At 30.8% G+C, this 21,926-nt stretch overlaps 4 protein-coding genes across 7 annotated transcripts in view; 2 read left to right on the top strand and 2 right to left on the bottom strand.

Moving 5' to 3' along the window:
- The window catches only part of LOC114883175 (formin-like protein), a 28,301-nt gene extending 20,683 nt beyond the window's left edge, over positions 1-7,618 (top strand). For 2 of the 3 annotated variants that reach the window (XM_029200709.2, XM_029200710.2), the window contains exons 8-17: positions 55-370; positions 869-985; positions 1,082-1,322; positions 1,448-1,719; positions 1,801-2,068; positions 2,154-2,281; positions 2,478-2,922; positions 3,064-3,338; positions 3,484-3,597; positions 6,175-7,618. In XM_029200709.2, the coding sequence (XP_029056542.1) occupies positions 55-370; positions 869-985; positions 1,082-1,322; positions 1,448-1,719; positions 1,801-2,068; positions 2,154-2,281; positions 2,478-2,922; positions 3,064-3,338; positions 3,484-3,597; positions 6,175-6,387 (2,389 nt within the window). In that variant the 3' untranslated portion in view covers positions 6,388-7,618. Of the gene's footprint in view, positions 1-54; positions 371-868; positions 986-1,081; positions 1,323-1,447; positions 1,720-1,800; positions 2,069-2,153; positions 2,282-2,477; positions 2,923-3,063; positions 3,339-3,483; positions 3,598-4,868; positions 4,969-6,174 lie in introns of all 3 variants that reach the window. The other variant, XM_029200711.2, reaches the window with a different exon arrangement.
- A 987-nt stretch (positions 7,619-8,605) lies between these two features.
- Positions 8,606-10,690, top strand: LOC114883178 (dynein regulatory complex subunit 2). Its single transcript, XM_029200717.2, has 6 exons — positions 8,606-8,980; positions 9,047-9,299; positions 9,367-9,584; positions 9,653-10,045; positions 10,246-10,383; positions 10,482-10,690. The coding sequence occupies exons 1-6, from the start codon at positions 8,840-8,842 to the stop codon at positions 10,674-10,676; spliced, it is 1,338 nt and encodes a 445-aa protein (XP_029056550.2). The 5' UTR covers positions 8,606-8,839; the 3' UTR covers positions 10,677-10,690.
- LOC114883177 (THO complex subunit 5 homolog) lies at positions 10,690-14,891 on the bottom strand. Of its 2 annotated transcripts, XM_029200713.2 has the most exons (12): positions 14,847-14,891; positions 14,623-14,735; positions 14,125-14,262; positions 13,837-14,051; positions 13,692-13,767; positions 13,179-13,364; positions 12,973-13,105; positions 12,426-12,665; positions 12,254-12,368; positions 11,872-12,073; positions 11,506-11,797; positions 11,010-11,326 (listed from the first exon to the last, which is right to left on the bottom strand). In XM_029200713.2, the coding sequence occupies exons 2-12, from the start codon at positions 14,716-14,718 to the stop codon at positions 11,010-11,012; spliced, it is 2,010 nt and encodes a 669-aa protein (XP_029056546.1). In that variant the 5' UTR covers positions 14,719-14,735; positions 14,847-14,891. The 2 variants fall into 2 exon arrangements, with proteins under 2 accessions (XP_029056549.1, XP_029056546.1); XM_029200716.2 differs by having other exon boundaries at positions 10,690-11,326; positions 12,254-12,356; positions 14,623-14,874.
- Positions 14,892-15,259: 368 nt separating this feature from the next.
- On the bottom strand, positions 15,260-21,877 carry LOC114870903 (protein dispatched). The gene is made up of 10 exons (XM_029176121.2): positions 21,104-21,877; positions 20,889-21,026; positions 20,074-20,763; positions 19,604-19,991; positions 19,323-19,524; positions 18,855-19,242; positions 18,203-18,781; positions 17,817-18,117; positions 17,449-17,749; positions 15,260-17,367 (listed from the first exon to the last, which is right to left on the bottom strand). Exons 1-10 carry the CDS (start codon positions 21,239-21,241, stop codon positions 17,130-17,132), a joined length of 3,363 nt encoding a protein of 1,120 aa, XP_029031954.2. The 5' UTR covers positions 21,242-21,877; the 3' UTR covers positions 15,260-17,129.
- Positions 21,878-21,926: the final 49 nt, after the last annotated feature.

Genomic DNA, 21,926 nt, shown 5'->3' with positions numbered 1-21,926 from the left:
ATTTCTATGATGTTTAAATTGAGAAAAATACTTTTTTTTTTCCTTTTTCTTTAGAACGAAGGCTCTAGTGCTGGAATTGTTAGCCGCTATCTGTCTGGTGAAGGGTGGACACGAGATTATTCTGTCCGCGTTCGATAACTTCAAGGAAGTGTGCTCGGAAAGGCGAAGATTCACAACGCTGATGGCATACTTCACCCAATACGATAGTTTTCACATAGAATTCATGGTCGCTTGTATGCAGTTCGTGAACATCGTTGTTCACTCGGTCGAGGACATGAATTTCAGAGTACACCTACAGTACGAGTTTACCAAGCTTGGATTAGATGAATATCTCGAGAAACTTAGGCATACCGAGAGCGAAGACCTCCAGGTTAGTGAATCACCGTTCGTATCAAGATGATAGACTTCCATAGAGAAAATGATGGTCTAGAAGAAAATATACCCCATTATTCGCGTATATATTTTTGAATATATACTTGACGCGTTCGTCGTATTTGTCAGGTTTGACGTCTTATGACGTCATCCGTGCTGAAAATATTATCCAGGAGAAGTCTACGTTGCACTCAACTGTACAAACATAAATTAAATCATCACACGTTTTTGTTCTTTTTCCAAGCCAATTCGATCAATTTTAATTGATTTATTTGTTTCTTTCAATATTAATAAATTGAATCTGTCTTGTGTCAAGGAAAACGATAATTTTGAATGCTAATATTGAAAAACATAAAATATGTTACATTTGTTCTTAATTGTACATATACATATGATAACAATACAAGGTGTCAATGGTCTGTATTTGAAAGACCATATGATGCAGTGCATGAAAAGTTTTAAGAATCGTGTTGAATTTGACTTAATGATCCCCTAGGTTCAAATCTCTGCGTATCTGGATAACGTGTTCGACGTAGCTGCCTTGATGGAGGACAGCGAAACCAAGACTGCAGCGTTAGAAAAAGTAGCTGAATTAGAAGATGAACTTGGCCACGTAAGTGTGTCGTGTCGTTCTTTAAATAATTTAAAAAATTTCATTTATACTGACATATAACTTGGTATATTTATTTCACACCTGTTGGGATATTAGGCGCACGATAGAATGGCAGAACTGGAAAGAGAATCCCTGGCTAAGTTAGCCGAACTAGAGACTGAATTGGGCGCGTTGAAAGTAGAATACGCGGAGGCTGTGGAGGCTCGTCGACTGGCCGAAGAGGAACTCACAGCTCTGAAGAGGCAGAAACAGGATTCCGCTCGAAGGCAGAGCGTGCTAGAAAACAAAATCATTGAACTGGAGACTCTTACCGGCACTCTTACTAAAGGTTCCACCGGTACGTTTCTCAACATTCTGATATTTAGGCTTGGACCCTTTACTAACCAGCCAATAGAAGTATCAGGTAAAAATACTGCCTGTTGTAGAAAATTAATGAATAATATTTTCAATATAATTAAATAGCCAATCTTCGAAATGGATCTGCAACTAGTCCAATGAGCAGCTCGGATAATATCACGTCCTCTACAATGAATTCGACTCCGTCGCCGACAATGGCGCAACCTCCTCCACCTGCCCCTGCACCACCTCCGCCACCTCCTCCTCCTTGCCCTCCTCCACCTCCTATGGCGCCTCTTTCGCCAGGGGATCACAAGTTACCACCACCTGCCCCTATACCTCCGCCACCCGCGGGCATGATGCAGGCACCGGACGGAGCGATGACTATTAAACGAAAGGTAAATATCTTTATAATTATTGAGTAAGGAAACCCTACATTGTAGATAATTGTACAAACGTTCTTCGTTCCTCGTTTATAGGTCCAAACGAAATATAAACTTCCAACGTTGAATTGGATTGCCCTGAAGCCGAATCAGGTTCGAGGTACAATCTTCAACGAATTGGACGACGACCGACTGCACAATTACATAGACTTCTCCGATTTCGAAGAGCGGTTTAAGATTGGAATGGGTGGGCACGTTGCCAATGGCACCAATGAAATTGACGGTCTTCAAAGCTTCCCTAGTAAAAGATTCAAAAAACCAGAAAATGTGTCTCTTTTGGAGCACACCAGACTACGAAATATTGGTACAATGTTCAATATGAAATTATGATAATTCTTTGATTTGTATAAAATTATGCGATTATACGTTTGGCTTTATTTCACTTGTAGCTATATCTCGAAGAAAAATGGAAATGCCTGTAGAGAAAGTTATCATGGCCGTGAACGCACTTGATTTGAAGATACTTTCGCTGGAAAATGTGGAGCTACTGCAGCGTATGGTTCCCACGGATCAAGAGGTACTTGTTTCGCTATGAAACTGTTGAGCGGGCATTCATAACAAGTAGTAAAATGAGTATGGGCACTTGAGATTGCCCGCGGACGTAATTACTGGTCCCGCGATAATCGCGCGAGCACTCGACTGCCCAGTGGGCAATTTCGCGTACAAGCCTGCTGAAAATTATGATACTTAATTACAATCTTATTACGTTGCAGATTAAGGCATACAGGGAGTATATTATTGAGAAGAAGAACGTTAACCTTCTGACAGAAGAAGACAAGTTTCTGATGCAGTTGGGTAAAGTCGAAAGAATATCGACCAAGTTGTCTATCATGAATTATATAGGAAACTTTTTCGATAATTTACATCTGATCACTCCGCAAATACACGCTGTAATATCTGCCTCAAGTACGGTTAAAAGTTCGAAGAAATTGAGGGCAGTGTTAGAGATCATTCTTGCCTTTGGGAATTACTTGAACAGCAGTAAACGTGGTCCTGCTTATGGATTCAAACTTCAGAGTTTAGACACATTACTCGATACCAAGTCCACCGATAAGAGGATGTGCCTTTTACATTATATTGTAGCAACCATACGTGTCAAGTTTCCGGAATTGATTAATTTTGAATCCGAGCTTATGTATATTGACAAAGCAGCAACAGGTAAAATTAATAACATTTACTAGAGATTAAGAGATATGAATTATGATATACTAAATAATAAATAATCATTTTTAACAATTCTCCTACCCCTTTTAGCCCTCAGAAATAAAATCAATTTTTTCTTTCATTTATTAATTTCAGTCTCTTTAGAAAATATAACTACAGATGTTCACGAGCTGGAAAAGGGTATGGATCTTGTTAGGAAAGAATTCGAACTTCGTGGTAAAGAGAAACATAACACGGTACTGCGAGATTTCTTGAATAACTCCGAAGAAAAGTTGCGACGTCTAAAATCAGATGCTCGCGCTGCTGGTGAAGCATTCAGGGAATGCGTTGAATTTTTTGGAGAAAGCCCCAGACAGGCCGATGCTAATACATTCTTCTCGCTTCTTGTTAGATTCGCAAGGGCATTTAAGGTAAATTATTGAACAGGCATAGCCATTTGTTGAATTTAATTATTTATTGACTAGTTAATTAAAGATTAATAAACAAACGTCATGGGTAAAATATTTAGTATTTAATAAGTATAATTAATAAAATTAAAAAATATATGTTATTTAGGCTGCGGATCAAGAAAATGAACAGCGTCGCAGATTAGAAGCTGCTGCTGCAGAAGCTTTGAACGCTTCAGAAGATGTAATTAAACGAAATAAAATAAATCAGAAGAAGCAGCAGGTATACTATATTTATTCATTTATTTTTTTCGCTTATTTTGGGAAGAATCAATTATATTTACCTAAGTTATGCACGCTATGCATTTAACAAGCTTGATTTAAAAAATTTATTTCTATGTTTATGAATACAGTACTCGCATCTTGATATTTTTTTTTTGTTATATGCTTATTTATTAAATTTCCATTTATTTTATTGCATTTAGCAGACTCTACTCTTACTCTTCCAATTGTTATTTTATTTCAATTTTGTGTTTACTAAAATATATTAATTTCTTTAATAACTTCAAAACTATGAAAAACATTTTTAGTAAAATTTTAAGTTATTATCATCGGTGTAACTAGAATTTTTTCGAGGATGGATTAGGACAAACTTAAATTTAATTATTTCATATATTTTTAAATTCCCTCTTCCTTTCTTTCTCTCAACATCAATGCTATAAACTCCACATGTGTTTCTTAAAATATTACTTTTAACTTTTTATTCCAAATCAATTTATAAACAAAACATTCAATATGCATGCCCTTGCAACAAAAATACGAATATTAGATCCATTATATAATCCAGTGTGTAAATAAATTAAATAGTATCAAATAGACATTTCCTTATAATTTACAAAAGAAAAAGAAAAAATAATCACCGTGTAATATAAAAATTCTTTAATTTTTTCTTAACGTTTGTACTTACAATATGTGTAATGTCAAACATACATGCTTTATGTACATGCTTATTTCTCAATTATTTTGCATGGCTGATTATTTATTAAAAGCTTGCAAATCTTCACACTTAACATTTCTAAATTATTCATACGAAACAATATAAAAAAAAACATCAACTATCACTAAAATAATTCATGCCAATAATTTTTTCTCATTTTTTTTTTTCTTTTTTTAAATTGTCAATACTAAGGGAGGAAAGACATAAAAATATATATATGTATAATTTGTTGGGAAATAATTATTCTAATTGAAAAAACTGCTCGTGAGAAAATTACAGTAAACTCTCGGTATATCGCCGTCTCTGTATATTGCCGGTTAAGCGAGTTCCCCTTTAAATGAATTTTTGCACACGCCTAATGAGTTTACTGTAATTTTTCAAAGTCTTTGTTTTCGCTGCATGTTGTGAGATAGCATGATATAATTTTGCGGGGATTATCAAATAATTATGATTTCTCGTTATTACAAGAAATGCTCTATTTTCCGTTTCAAGAACAGACAAAGTATCTCACAAACGTCTGTTTTTCTTATTTGTTACATATTTATTTGGATTTAAAGTCACCGAAATTTTGCTGTAACACGAACAAGAGTCTGTTACATCGGCATCTTAATGAACTGGAGCTCAGAACGTAACAATGTAGAAAACAATTCACAACATGTAAGTCTCTCCTCACTCACTTCCTTCTAATGACATATTTTTGGCAAGTGCTATTCGCACATATACACTGCATTTAGACAACACACATGTAGGTTTAGCTTTTTATCCAGGCATTGATTGGATACACTTTAAACCACATTTGAAAACGGTTCTTTCTTATATTTTTATTATAATATTTATTTTCTATACTGCTTTGTAATTATTGCCCAAAAATAGTAATATTTAATAGCAATTTATTTTGTATTATAATAAAGTAAGATTTAAATTAATTTGGCACCCTTAAAATTTGATTTTAATTTCTTCCGCCTCTCAGGGTTTAAAATGCAATTAATAAATGGCACAAAAATTTGAATGATTGAAGATACTATGAATTTTTAAAAATAGAATTTTAATTTGGAAAGGAAAGGTACAGAAAAAAATTACATTCACGTTTTCAAAGAACTGTTTTCTTAATGTGATGGTATATTCACTTGATTCATATCATTAACAAAAAATTAAAAAATGCATCGGCATGTGTTCTAGAGCTTGCATTGATGTTGCCTGAGAGAAGTCCTCTATTATCACTTTCTCATTGGCGTAACTAGGATTTCGGTATGAAGTAGAAGAGGTCCCTTAATTTTACCAACTAATATCAATTAATTTTTCTTTTTCATAATTTCACGTAATAAATTATAGATACATAATTTTTTTTATTAAGATAAGATTTTCTGAGAGGATCTTAGAATTTTAGAATTTAAAAATCTTGCAATTCTGGTATTTTAATTTTTTTGTTTAATTTTGGAATTTTTCTATTTCTGGGATATGGATTCTTTAAATTTTGGAATTGTGGAATTTCACCCTGGGCCCTACCTAGTTACGCCAATGCACTTTCCTATGCTACTGCCAAAAGTCTTATAAGTTAGATGCATATGAATTAACGAAATAGCAATTAAATAGAATATTAAGCCGGACTTATATAACATTAATTATAGGTAACACAAAAATCCATAAATAAAACTATAATCATAAGATACGTATGTACTAATTGAGTGTTTTTATTTCAGAATTTGTTTTTCTTAAAATATTTATCGAATTAAATATTCTCAGTATCAGCAATGATACCTAATGTATAATATTTCTAAAATTAATTTTTGTTATTTAATCACTTACGTTGTACCATTTTATTAACGAACAAATAATTAATAAATATTATATGATTTTCCACAGGATGCTGTGATAAATGAATTGAAAAATAAAACAAGACTGGTCCAGGAGAAGAAACTGTTGCAGCAGGACGAGGTTTACAACGGTGCACTGGAAGACATTCTTCTTGGGCTTAGATCGGAACCTTACCGAAGAGCAGATGCAGTTAGACGTAGTCAGCGCAGACGTATCGATAATCACAGACTTTCTCGCACTGCTGAGGAACTAGAACTCTAAGCCACGCTTCACATTCAATGTGCTTGTCGTTTTAGGAAGAACAATATCTCATTGACAAGAAAACTATAATAATCTGCACAAACAGTTTAGTGCTTATAGTTTTCAACATAAAAGCATGAATGAATCGAGAAATTTAAATTTAATTTTCCTTCTTTTTTATTTTTATTGATTGAACAACGTTGACGTTTATTATTGGAATCTCATTAAAATATATGGTTAAATTTTTGTTAAGTTAGAAAACAGGAGGAAGGATAAATATAGAATGGTAGAATTGTAGATATGACAATTGTAAAAATTTATACGATACACGTGGTATAAAGTTTTGGAAAAGTGTTGCAGGCACGCGAGTCACTTGTACGGTGCTATACATTCATCTACAGGCAAAACACCTTAACGTTGCAGTCATTGGCGTAACTACGATGGATCAGACAACTTAGATTTACTAATAGTATCAAGTGGTTAATATTTTGAAATTCCAGTGTTTTCAAATTCTGATATTTTGAATTTTTAAAGCTTAGGATCCTAAAATCTCAAAAGGTTTGAATGATAGGGAGCAAGGCCCACCGTAGCCCCTACCAAATTGCTCCACTGATTAAACTGATGTCAGTGACATTTTGGATTTCTACAACTTCTTCGATCCATTTTGTTTCTGTTGTACAATTTCGATGCGTCCTCACAGAGAACGTTTCTAAGATATTACTAGAAAAATTCGTAGGGCTATTTTTGCATTGTTTTCCATTAATGAATACTTTTAAGTGATTATATTATGGAAATTGTTTCCATTTAATTATTGTTGATTGTTATATGCGTTTGAAATATTTATCATTTTCAAATTTAATTGATATCTGTTGATCGTTTGTTTGAGAGTTTCTAAGAAGAAAAAAAGGAGAGAATGAAATAGTATAAATAACAATAAGCACATTTATATATGAAGCGAAATTCAAAGTGTACTTTTTGGATATTTGTAAATTTTCTAGCATTTACAGTTTTTTATTGAATCGTAACATTCCATGGATATACGAATCCAGAGCTCTTTATACAATTTTCTAAATAACAGAATAACTATTTTCTGCCGCACAAATTTTACAAAGTATGAAAGTTCCAAATGCTGCAGCATAATTTTCGCAAAGTCTGAAAAATGTCAATTCTTCGCACAGACGACAGTAGTATTCTTAAAGAATCTTATTTTGATACAAATAATATATAAAAGATAGCACAACTTGTTACATTCCGTCAGGACCTCAAGATACGCTCAATATAACAATAAATACGTAATAGCATTTAGTATGATCGTTTCCACTATAACGCATTTATGCATATTTCTGCAGAGACTATATGTGTATAGTAAATAGGGTATTCTACATGCAAATTAAATTTTCTTGAGCATGATTAGTACATATTAATCATTTAATATTAAAACACTAAAAACGAATAAAACAAAATTACTTTAAAAAATGTAAAGGTAGTAATCTAAACGCACAATTTTTAAATTACAAATCAAAATTATAAAATAAAAATAAAAGAAAAGCAAGAAAATAATTAATTAAGCATATAACATCAAATGATAAAATTATGCGTTATAGTTGCAACGGCTGGTCTTTCATATTCTTCATTACTATATAGTCCAAAAAAAAGGAATAGATAATGCGATTCATCTTTCAAAGCAATTTCAAAATTTTTATATATTTGCAACATAGCTAGCATACATTTTCTACAGCATTTTTCTAGGTGATTACATATCCCGAATTTTTTGAAGAAATAATGAAATTATATTTTCAAGTTTGTACGTTTTTTATATGTAAATATTATGGTAATGTACAAAGTATACTGGTAGTTTATAAAGAAATGTAATTAATAATCGTAAACGAATTGCCAGTGTGATGTTTAGATAAGTATAACATCTATGTGCGTAATTAATAATTATTCGTTGGCTAAATTGCGAAATGGGGATATAGTTTCAGACAGTTGCTAAATGAAAGAAACGTATCTTATGTAAAATGTAAATACTGTGCATTTTATTAAATAAGTTATGCAAAATAGACATGTGCTTTACTTTGTATAAAAATCATTCGGAATAAATATAATATTAATGTACTGTATAGACATATACACACGTAGACATATTATTTACTCTCTGATTCGAGTAAGCGTTTAGTTTTGTAATTTTTTAATTTAAATTAGAAACTTTGAAATTTAAATTTGTAAATCGAAATTTAAGTTTTAAAAATTGGAAAGATTTTAATTCTGAATTTTAGTTTTGAAACATTGACGTTTTAATTTTAAAACCATGAAATCTGAATTCTTAAACTTTCATCATGTGCTATACATATTGATCAAACATGCAATCACTTTTATACATTGTTATCCCTTGTTCTTCTGTTACAGGTGTATCTTAAACAATAAATACATTGAATATTATTATTTCGTACTGAAATAACAAAGTCATATAAAAATGATAAAGAGAAAGAAGGGTAAAGGTAACAAATTTGCTCGAATGAATGAAGAAGAACGTGCACGTTACATGCAACATCGTGTTGAATTTGAATTAGAAGCAAAACGGCGTAAACAGCAATTAATAGCTATTTTCACCAAAGTAAGAGACTATATTTCATATAACAAAATATTAATAAATAACTAATATCATATAACTGATTAACAGAATAAGCTAAAACGTGAAGGAGTATTTTTTAAACTGAACGATGCAAAAATCAATGAAAAATGGAGATACATTCTGCGACAAATAAAATGTACAGAATTCTATGAAGATATAAAACATGTTTCTGAAACTTTTGAAAGAGCATTAAAGATAAAAAATGAAACAATATCTTGTCTAGAAAAGGAATTAAAAACAGCTGATGCAGACCACAGAAAGCTCCAAGAGTCTCATATTATGTTAATAAATAATATAATTGGTATTTATAAAAATATTTCTAGAATCTATAATTTAGTCATAATTTTATTTATCTTCGTATGATACAGGAAAATACAAAGAGAAATTAAAAATATTACATGATATGTACAATTTGAATAATATTGAATGTAACAATATCATTGAACTAAATGAATTGAAAAATTATTTGAAAGAAAATTGTAAAGAAATTTATAATATCATACAGAAGAAAATTGTCAGTTTAAATGAAAAACAATCTACAAAGAAAATAAAAAATGCTGTGAACATTCTTAACATAGCATACTTGGTAATAATATTAATATAATATTAGCATAAAAATTGATAGATAGTTAAAATTAATTTATTCAATTGTAGAAGGAAGACTTAACATCAGATCTTTTGAATTCTTCTTTTTTTAAAATTGAAAATCTGTGGGATTATCTTCATAAAATGATAGATGAATATGAGCGAATAACTAAGAGCAAGAAAAAACAATATGAGTATTTAAAAGAACAAGACAATATTGATCAAATGTTAATATTACAATATCCAAAAACATGTTTGCAACTACAGAATGCCATTGAAAATTTGAAATCCAATATAGCGATACTACGTATGAAAAGAGACAGTCACATAGAAATACTTAAAACACAAGCAACAGATATAAATAAAAAATTCAAAGATATTAAACAAAAGATTGTTATAATGCAGATAATTGATTCTTCGAAAAGGAAAAAATTAATTATTACCAGCAATGAAATTTTGAAGGTAAAAGATTTAGATTGTTTTCTACAAAATGAAACTTCTAGTTTCTTATTATATGTATTTTATTCATTATTATCTAGTCAGGATGTTATTTTGAAGAATGAATGAATATCCTTAACAAACACAAAATTTCTTTTTTCATTTACCCCATAATGTTATGCTATGAAGAGTTAGTAATATTTCTTTTGTCTTTGCATTTACAGTATTTACAGCAAATCATGGAAAAAAGTTCTATGGTCCTGGAAATGGTTAAAATCTGTTCTGTATTAGAACCAACATCTTTTAATACAAAAAGGTATTTTACACAGGATGCAATACCAACTGAATTTTTTGACAATAATGTAAGTGTTAAGTATTTTTGGAATTTATATCTGGAATTTCGGAATTCAGAAAATTTTAATTATCCAAATAGTATTTTAAAATACATAAAATATTTCAGATACCTAAATCGTACTACAAAATCAATAAATTTTGGGAACAGTATAATTACATTAAAGTAGATAATATTTTATTAAAAAAGAAAAGTAACAAATTATGTGCAGAGAATGAGAAATTGACACATAAATTACAGGAATACATTATAGCAGTCTCTGATATACCAGTATTGTATCCCATTGTTTCACCTCTGATTTAAATAGGCTAAGTAATAGATGGTCAAGTGCCTCTGCGCCAGCCCCTGCACGGTCCCCATCATCAGATATTCTGTGTTCCCACTATCAATTAATTTGTACTTACATAATCCGGAGATGCGTTCAACATGAAGAGTAAGACATTAGAGGAAAGTGATGATGGGGTACTTTTCTCTTGTACCTTAGCGCAGCTTTTAGCGCAAAATTATCTGCAGGCATTCAGGCGTCTTACGGTCAATTTAGTGTTCATGCTTCATATATTCTAGCGTCTATGTTTAGAAACTGATACATTTTAATAAGTGTATTTACTTATATATACTGATTTGTACGAAAACATATTAACGGTGAATAAAAATTCCACCACCTAATTCTAAATATTTATACGGTCTAGCTCTAGTGCGACCTTTAACAGCATGGAAAAATATTTTCTCTTTTGATACGATATTTTCTGTTTCCAAATAAATATCAAAACAAGCTCTTAATCGCTGAAGTTGTGCAGACAGTGTTGGTGATTTTGTCCACATAACATTTACTTCTCTTTCCATATCTCTCAAAATATCTCCATGAACTGGTAGTGTTGAATTCATGTTTATACTAAAGACTGGGGCTATTTTTGGGTAATCTGCTTTTATGGCTATTTTTGCTATTAATTCATCTAAAAGAAAATTGGGTACAGAAAAAAGTTTTCAGTTTTATTAATCTATCATTATGAATGTGTGATAATTAAAAGATTATTAATTGGTTTTTTGTCAACATAGCGTCGAAAAACCTATTAATAAGCTTCCAGTAGGTAAAGGGTTAATAAGATAATTTTATGATAATTTTGTTACTTACTACTTCCTCTGCGAAGTACAGCTTCATAAAACATATCCAATGAAGATACTAATCCCTGTTGTTCGAGAGCACGATTAATGGAATTAGAATAATTATTCCAGGAGATTGTTGTGAATTTTTGTAAAATTGTACTAAATTTCTGTGGTACATCATTAGTAGTACTATAGGGTGGTAAATTTCCAGATTCTAGTTGTCGAATCTCTGTACACAACTCTAATCTTGCTTTCACACGTCTTTTAATTTCTCTCAGTACGCTTTCGACGTTGTCTTGTGTTAATTCAGAACTTGTAGGCTGTATAATATTATCATTTAGAGTATTTATCAATAAAACTAGTTACGGCAATGGTTACATAGAAAATTTCTTACCACTTGTTCACGTGCATCAGGCGAAATGAAATGCAATCCTGCCATCCGTTGCGCCCATTTATATGGAATTCCTAATCCAAGTGATGCAAACTGTCCTAAGTTATGCCGACCTAATTGATAATTGTTAGCAGGATTTGGACTTTCTAATCCCAAATCTCTTGGATACAATTCACGTAAAATTGATTCTGACACCAACATATCCCTATTATTAAAATAAATTGATTTAAAAGCTCAAATGAAATAAAAAATGCTTTTACAGTGGAATCCGGTTATTATAATTTAAAACCTCTGTTTAATGTTATTAGCCGATTATTATTCTCAAAGATTGCAAGTCCCAAAGCGATCATAATAAATGAATTCCACTGTATTAATAATTATGTACCCGGTATTGGTACTCCCAACTCCTTCAGTTTTCAATTTTGATTCCACGGTCACAACTTTCAAAACCATCATATAAAAGAACTGTAACGTAAGCTTTGTTTCATCTGAAAATAAATCTAATATTTAAAAATATTTCATTTTATTAGGATTAATACTTTTTTTGCGATACTGACTTTTCAGTTTAATAACAATTTTTACGTGCAAAGGATGTCTCTGGACTAGTTTAGTTCTTTTTTCTTCCTGTCTGGCTTCTCTGGACAACCTATGATGTCGCTTTTTATGCACAGGAGTTTCTTCGATAATATTCTCAGAGACATTTTCAGGATCAGAGTCTGATTCTTGCAAACCGTCTTGATTATTTGCACGCTTTGCTTCTTCTTCATCACCTTCCACTTTTACCATTATAGAGTTATCTATGGAGAAAATTTATATTAGAAACATGACTTAGAACGTAACACGTTTTAATAGTATAAAGCAATGATGAGCAGATCAAGTGCCCACTGAAGAGCTCATGAACACCGGTGTGCGCGGTACGTGCTGTAAGAAGTTATGAGACACAGGTACAGAAAATATTGAATTTTAAAATTTAAAATTATAGAAGTTTGGAAATTTAGAAATATAAAAATTTTTAAGTTAAGAAATTAATTATTCATCAGTGCCCGCCTGTACACATCACTTGCACTTCCGGGCACAGTCGCCCATCACTGATGTAAAGTATACCATATGCGTCTCTGTATGCAGATGCTTTTGCATAAAGAACATATAATGGTGAAGGAAGTAACGTTGCTTTGTAATGTTCTTGTCTAATTTTATCCAATGGCAAACCAAGACTTTCTTGTAGCGGCTTACTTGCCTAAAAAAAAATAGCTTAGATTTCAATTTATTACCACTAAATTATAATTACAAGTATAAATAATGACACTTACTTCTAGTATTGAACGAAGCTGTGGTGCAAGATTATCAAGCCTGGTTTGCTTAGAATCTATACTTAACGCTACTGCTTTCTTATTTTCCGTCAATTCATCACATAATGCAGCTAACTGTTTCCTTTGTGTTAATTCCCATTCTAAACGTGCTAATCTCAACTGATGAGGATTGTTTACTGTTATATCCTAAATGTATTATTTTATATTAGAGACATTACTGTTTATAATGCTCTTTTTAGTGTAACTAGGTAAAGGCCAGAGTGGTGCCCCTCCAAAAATGTCTAAGGTTCTATAATTCTGATATACTAATATTTAAAAATTCTCAAATTCCAAGATTTTCTCGTAAAATTTTGCACAATGCAAGATATTAAATACTTGACACTGTTAAAGCTTGGAAACCTAACAGCTGATCCACATTTTAGAGAAGGGGCAGGTCCACCCTGAACTTTACTCATTAGTTACATCAATGAATACTATACAATCATTAAATATTAGTTTCAATCTCCATCATACCCGTCTAGAAATACTTTCAGGTGCTTCTTTATAAAATTCTTCTTCTGAAACCAGTTGTATTAACTCATCTTTAGATCTACACATCAAAGGATGTTCATTAATACATTATAATTATTATATTAAAATTAGAATAAGATATACTTACTTAAATTGTAGACATTTAATAACTTCTTTTTTCAAATGCATCACTTCATATAACAAATTTTGTAAATGTAAATGCCTACTGTCGACACTGCTTTTCGAAGATACGAGAGAATCTCTTGCAAACTTTGTACGAAATTTTTCCATTCTATTTAATTTCTTCAATTCAATAAATGCTAATGACGTTTGAACTTGAAGCTCATGTATTTCATCTTTGGTCTACATAAAACACAATTTCCATTAATAAAAAGCTGATATAATGTTTAAAGAATGCAGTATTAAAAATACAGACACTTGGATCATTGGAGCTTTTCAGCTTTGCTATTTTATTCATCGCTTTACGTATACTGTCACAAGTTGATAAAAAGTTTTCTGAGTCGTTCTCTGGTAAACGTTCCATAGCTTCCTTTTCCTCATAACTTATTATAGCCTAAATAAAAAATATATTTAATTCAATATTTCATAAAAGTTTATTGTAATGCAGTAGAATCTGCTTATTATGATCAATTCAGAACTTGCAATGTTTCAGGGCAATAAACAGCTGATGATATTAAACACAAGATAAAAATGTTCATTATTAAATTTAATTTATTACAAACAATTACAATAATTATAATCCTTATCCACTACAACAATATATTTTGAAAATATAAAGAGTATACTTCGGAGAAAGATCTATTTATGTATTTTCTTTAAATTCTTGTCATGCATTCATGTAATTATGATAACAATAGTCAATTAATAACAGTATCTGTGATTATAATAATGGGATTTTATTGTATTAATTCACCTTATACATATCTCCATCTTTAAGAGATACTCCAGAATTTCCACTGACTGATTTTCTCCTCTTCTTTGAGGTATCAGATTCGCTCTCTTTTCCCATAATTTCTGTTTGTATTACTTAATGCATATATAAAGAAACAATATTTTAGATTTCCACAAAATATTTATACAATTATATAAGTATGTTCTTAAATTTGTTATTAAATATTTGTAAACATCATATCTAACCTTACACCACTGACTACAGATGCAAACACACACCATATATATACATATATATATTCATACACAGCTGACTCTAGTATGAATAGTCTATAGAAACTCTATGGGTCGCACATTTTAGCTAAGGGGTCCCTGACACCCCTTGACAATATCTGGTCGGTATGCAGAGCGCGCCACCGATGCATCGGGGTCCCTGACACCCCGGATGCCATAATGTCGGTAATCAGAGTAATGTTTGGGGTCCCTAATACCCCAAGATGATAACAAGCGCCACCGATGCAACGGGGTCCCTAACAACCCGGATGCCATAATGTCGGTATCCAAACAGCGTCACCGGTGTTTCGGGGTCCTTGATACCCCAGGATGAAATCAGGTCCGTATGAAGAGGGCACAACCAGTATAATTTTTTTTCAGTGTATTTAATTTACTTCATTTCTTTTTTTTGCTTATTAAATAAGCTCATCGAAGGGGAATAACATTTATGATTATATCCCTCTTCTGGGTCTCAGCCGAGGACCCCACTTATTTTACTTTTTCCAGTTATTTATATAATTTTATCCCTCATTATAGGCTAAGGCCATCTCAGTATCCCTTACATCCCTGCATTCCTTCCATCCCAGCATTTCTTAAATAATGGTAGGGGTGAGAAGAATGTAGGGATGAAAAGAATGTAGGGATGAAAAGAATGTAGGGCTGAAGAGAATGTAGGGATGTATAATGTATGTACAGGATGCAGGGATGTAAGGAATGCAGGAATGTTAGAGATGCTGGATGTTAGGATATTTTATGCTGTAGATTTACATGTTTATCACAGATTTTACTGGATAAAACATTAACAAATATACGTATTAACATGAAATAGTTATTTAACATATACATAACAAGCTCACTATATTAGAATATACGTATAACATATACAGATACATATATAAATGTATTCAAGATCGCCAAGGCATGATATATTATATTGATACTTCTAATAAGATTCAATTTAACATCATAGATTCTTATTTCTCTGAAAGCATGAAGTTGTACTACATAAATTGTGAATTTGTACCTTTGTTTTTTTTAAATAATGAAATACTTGTGAAGGCTGAACCTCATTCAATATTACTAGTAATAACTTTTAATATTACAATTATTTATAAATCATTAATTTTTCTTAAGTATTACCAATGCATTATTAAATAATAAAAAAATAGTAGGATAAATTGTTAATTTAAAAGAAATTAACATAATTAACTAAAGTCTATTTAGAAATAATTCCAAACTATTATAAATAAAGTGTAAATAATAAATAAAATTTGAATCAAACTAGAAAGAAAAATGTTTTCAAATGCCTAGAAAATCTGCTAATGAAAATTATAAAAATTTGTCAGTCTTCTTTCAATATGTACCTCATATAGTTTATAAATATAATCCTAAACAAAACTACATACAACAGTACACCTCATTATTTATTTTATATTTAATTAAGATCACATACACGCACACATTTTTTTATGAATTTCAAAACTTAATGTTGTTCAATGAAATGAAAGGAATCATCGTGTCTGAAAACTGTAGACCTGTTTACATACAGTATTTGATTTTTTAAAAATTTGTAAATCTACACTAAAATAAATATATTCACTTACATAAATAGTTTTGTTCTGAATGCAGAACAAAATCTTGTACTTCTTACAAGATTTTACTTTAACATATAAAATATAATAAAATAATATTGTTGGTAATAAATGAGTAATTGATTTCATTATCCTACATATTTTAAAAAGTATCTATCTTTATATCGAACTAAATATGAGTATAACAATACAAAAATCTTAGTAAAAAACAAGAATTGTTTACAAAAAATAAGCTACAATGCATTTATAAATATATAAATGCAAGTCTAATAGTATAATACTTTGTCGATAATATGTGTCATAAACACAGAATACAGTTTACAACCTTCTAAAAAACTGAAAGTCAAAGATATTATAAAATATAAAAAAATTTGCGATATACTTGGCACTTTAAGCCTCGCTCGTATCACAATGGATAAACATGTACATGTATCTGGCATAACTGACATAGGAAGCCCAATGAATGTTAATAATAAATATACAAATAATTATCTTAAACTATTTCGACACAGCCAATGACACATTAGTCGCATATGATCATAGCTCTATATAGAATATAAGTTATATATAAAAAAGTAAATTTTTCAATTTAACATTTACAGAAGCATATATCATATTATAGTTATTTCTCATTTAAAATATATTTTATTACTTGACCTTCTCTTTATTGAAGTAACGCTGATGTTGGAGATGGAGGTAACGATGGTGAATGTGGTTGTCTTGTAGTAAAAGTTTCTATTTCGTTACAGTGAAATTGACATACTGTACTAGATGTACTTAACGTAGATTCTGACCACATTCCTCTTCCCTTAATCTTTCTTCTAGTTCTGTTATTATCAGTATTTGCATCAGGCACATTTCCAGATTCTCTTTTACCAAAATAATTCCGTAACAGATTTAATCTACAATTATTATAATCAAGTTAATTTCTGAAAGATTCTATTTACAACACAGGATTGTACATTGAAATCAAAGTCATTCACCTGGGGTATTGAAACTGAGCAAATTGAGATGACGGACCTATTATTGCTAATACTGGGCATAGAAAAAAGGTAGCGTATATCCAGCTTATACCCATCACAAGTAACAAAAACATACCAATTTGTATATAAGCTAGTACACAGGAAGGTAACATAAGAGCACCAGCAGCACCACTTGTAAGGGAGGCCATTAAAGTTGGACCACCCATTTGTGTGAGAGCTGTTTTAACTCTATCCTCTCGTTCTTTAGAAGCACATGTCCTATAACTTACTACATAATGCAAGCTAAAATCTACAGCCAAACCTAAAAACAATATAAATGTCATTATACAATTAACAAAATATTAAATTATACATATATTGATATGTACCTATAGCTGTAGATACTGCAACACTTTCTAAAACGTTTAGTTTCCAACCAAGAAGAATTAAGCCAGCAATTGTTACTATAATTGCGGCGCCAATTGTTACAATCGCGTATAAACTTATAAGAGGATTGAATGTTACAAAAGCTAATACTATAAGAGCTAGGGTTAACGAAACCCCCATTGCCCAAAGTGTACCTTCGTACAATGTTCGTTGTAATTCATAGAACTCCAATCTACTAACAAACCATCCGCCACGCATCCCAATTGGAGCACTTTTTAATTGATCTTGCATCCAATCTTCAACCTATTAACATTTTTTAATTTTTTTAAATGGATGCTTTATTAATTTTATACTTGTAATTACTATTGTAACATAGCAGAATGTGTACCTGATGAAAAAATTGATCCATACTTGAAAATGAAAGACTATAGTTATATACACTGTCGTATTCGACGACCAAAGCTTTAATTTTTGGCGTTGGCATTGTTACCAAATTCGTTTCATTCGATACTTGTAATTGGGTGAGAACTGGTTCGTTTAAAAATTTTAATCCAGCAGAGACACCATTACGAACCCATAAGTGCGAAGGTGTACGATATAATTCTGCATTAGCTTCGGCCGCACATCGTTGTAAAACGGTAGAATTATATGGAAATCTACTTTTCTCACAACATGGCATATAATTAATACGAGAATCAATAGGATCTTCGCAACGTCTCCGCATCCAATTATTTAACGATTCGATGAAACAATTAGGAAGTAATGGTCCTAAGGTCTCACGGTAGAAAGGTTGAGCTCTTAAATTGTGACAGAATTTTTCAAGCCATAATTGCGACTCTGGATGAGACACATCAAAAGATTCGTCCCACTCTGGTGTACCAATTAAGTCAGGATCGAGATAATTACCATTGTCAATTGGTTTTACACCCCATACAAATCTTAATGGCAATACATCTCCGTTATCAACCTGAAATTGTAAATTTTTTTATTACTTTTTGAAAAATTTTGTCAAACGATTTTTCAAATCTTTTTATACTTACTGATTCGTGCTTTTCAAACCAGAATTTTCGGGAATATATTAAATCATACTTTTCGAACGGATGAGAACTATCAAATAATTGGAAATCAACACTATCTGGCAATTGTAAGCCTGGATATTGAAAAACAATGATGCAACATATTATTGCTACGATACTCAAACTTAGTAGCCAGCACCATCGAAAATTAATAACTGTTTTTGTAAGAGTAGCGTTAAAATTGTTTGTTATTTTATCTTTAAATAATCGTGAAGGTCGGATAATTTTACGAGTTATAAAATGTGCAGGAGATAAAGCGCCTAATCTAAATCGTTCTGACACAATTACACATGCTGGTAGCCAAGTAATCATCAAGAAGAAATTAGCGATAATAGTCATTCCTGAAAATAAACTAAAAGTTTATGTGATTAGTAACATATTATATATGTAGTAAATATTTGTAATTATTTTACTATTGATTCAAATTTATACCTGAAGCAATTGATAGCAGTAACGTTACTAACAATTGATGCGAAAAATGCTACTGCAGTAGTTAGAGACGTAACAAACATAGATGGAACAGCATGTTTCATAGTTTCTTGTACTAATTTAACTAATTCATTGTTTGATATCTTTTGTCCTTTTCCTTTCTCCCAAATTTTACAATATATAAATGCATCATCTGCGCCTATTCCTTAAAATAAATAAAATTATATATTTTTTTATATTTTATTATTATAAATTATATTTTTAATTACTTTATAGATTCTTACCTACTGCAACAATGATTGCTAATAAATTCATGAATGGGAAAAACTTAACATGTAAAACCAAAGTGTACAAAGCATATGAAATGCCAAGACTAAAAATTACTGCAATAATTGTTGTGACAGTTAACAACAATGAACTAGTATATGCCCATATGCAAATTGTTACAAAGGCAAAACCAGTAAGCAACAGAATAGAATCTGATACCAACAATTGATCAAACAATGTACTTTTTAAACCTAATTGCATTCCTTTAACACAAAATTTTCCATAAGATAAGCCACCATTGTTTAATTCTTTATAAAAATCTAAAGTGGCTGAACTTGCAGCTATTGGCAAAAATATCATTGCATATTTCAATGTTGAGTTTAATTGATTCTGAGAGTCTTGTTTCTGTAATAGGAACATCAGAACTTTATATTAGTAAACATTTTATATATTATCTTGTAATAATGTTTTTCATCAATATACTTACATGCTTTAAAACAAAGTCAGTATCTAATAAATAATGCAGTAAATGGTAAACTGCATTATGTGCATAACATTCAGCTGGGACATGCCTTTGACAATTTAAATCTTCTGCACAATTCGATGTTAAATGATGATTTTGATAAAAATAAGAACATCTTTGTAATAGAATTTCTACACGATTCAGATCATTTTCTGTTACTCCTAAGCAGGAACTTCTATTAGATAAAAATGCAACATAATTTGCTGGTGACCAACTTCTGCAACACTTCTCTGCCACATTGTTATGTTCCCCTTGCATTTGACATAAAGATGGAAAGTGAGAATTTAAACGAATCTCTGCATCAATATGGCATTGTGCTAATACACCTTCCATTGACCATAAATTTGTGTTTTTAGAATCTCTACCAATAACCACCCTTGCATAGGCAGAAGATGGTAGATTGCAAAAAAAATTCTCACTGTCAACATAATCTTCATTTTTGTATTCTTTTACTATATCTAATCTATTTTTATTTTTTAATTCCATCAGCTCTTCCCATTTGTCCTTAACTGTGCCTTCATCTATTTTCTGTTTGTTATCAGTTACTTCTTTTAGATATTTCTTCCCTCCTTTCCTTTTATTCTTAGGTTTCTTTCTAACAATACCTTGGCTAATCCAAGTATGATTCTGTATGTTAACTGGGTTCTGTAAATTCTAAAATATCGTTATTATATCAATTGTGAATACAATAATGACAAGATATAACTACAATATTTTAAACAACATATTATATACACAATTAATATAATATACTGACATGTAATCCCTAATAGAAGTACCTGTTGATTTAGTTGCTGTACATAATAATAATATTCTAAAGGATTATCAATCAATTGTCCTCTTGGTTTACTTGCTTCCAATAAATTTTGCCAAGTAATCAGTCGTTGTGCTAACATAGTGCCTCTTGCTTCAAAGCCCTTAACAAAATAAAGAAAATATAAAGTAATAAAGAATATGTACATGTACTTCTTGCATGTTATTTATATTTACTTACTAGTTGCGGATCAGAAAAATCTGGGAACTTTTTGACAGCCAAAGGAACAATCAAGCATGTTGAAGAAAATATGAATATTGCTGTCAAAATGCTATAAGGATAATGAGCTACCACACGAGAAAACCACCACACTTCCATTTTGATAATTATACTTTTTCTTTCAATTTAAATTATATATCATTGGAAGTGCCATAAATTGCTCAGATTATACGTTGTCATAATAGTGTAATAATGTTATTTCTTAAATTTTTTAATTTAAATGATTCACAATATAAATAAAATTTCGTAGTATAATATTGTCAAAAAAAGCTCTTTATACGTGCATCTTGAAGATCACTCTGTACAATACACAATACTAACATTTTTTTAAATAAAGTTTGAAAGGATTTTACGTTTCTTTCTTACTATAATTTCCATGAAACTTACATCGTTTTTTTACATCAATGTTTTGTTTATCATCTTAGAATTGTAGTAATAAATATGAGCGTAAAAGGAACAAAATTAACAGGCACTATTTATGTTAGATTTTTAATGAAATTTTTCAGAAATAAATGTAATTTTATGCAAAATGTTAGAGCATGATTTTCTAATTTACAAAAAGAATATGGACTTCCCACTTTAAAGGGGTGGCACGTGTTTACATCGGTGGTAATAAATGGAATAATCCATGAATCTAAAAATATATGAATAATACACGTACACCGGGAAGTCGGGAAGACTTCGTGTTGCAAGCGTGCATATTTAGTGATCCATTCAGATCCACTCTACTATAGTCGATAAAGTAGATGCACCATGCATAGGTGTGGTAAAACAGGTACGAATG

This window comes from Osmia bicornis, chromosome 1, assembly GCF_907164935.1.
Source record: "Osmia bicornis bicornis chromosome 1, iOsmBic2.1, whole genome shotgun sequence".
Classification (NCBI taxonomy): domain Eukaryota; kingdom Metazoa; phylum Arthropoda; class Insecta; order Hymenoptera; family Megachilidae; genus Osmia; species Osmia bicornis.
This window is presented reverse-complemented; position numbering and strand designations above follow the sequence as displayed.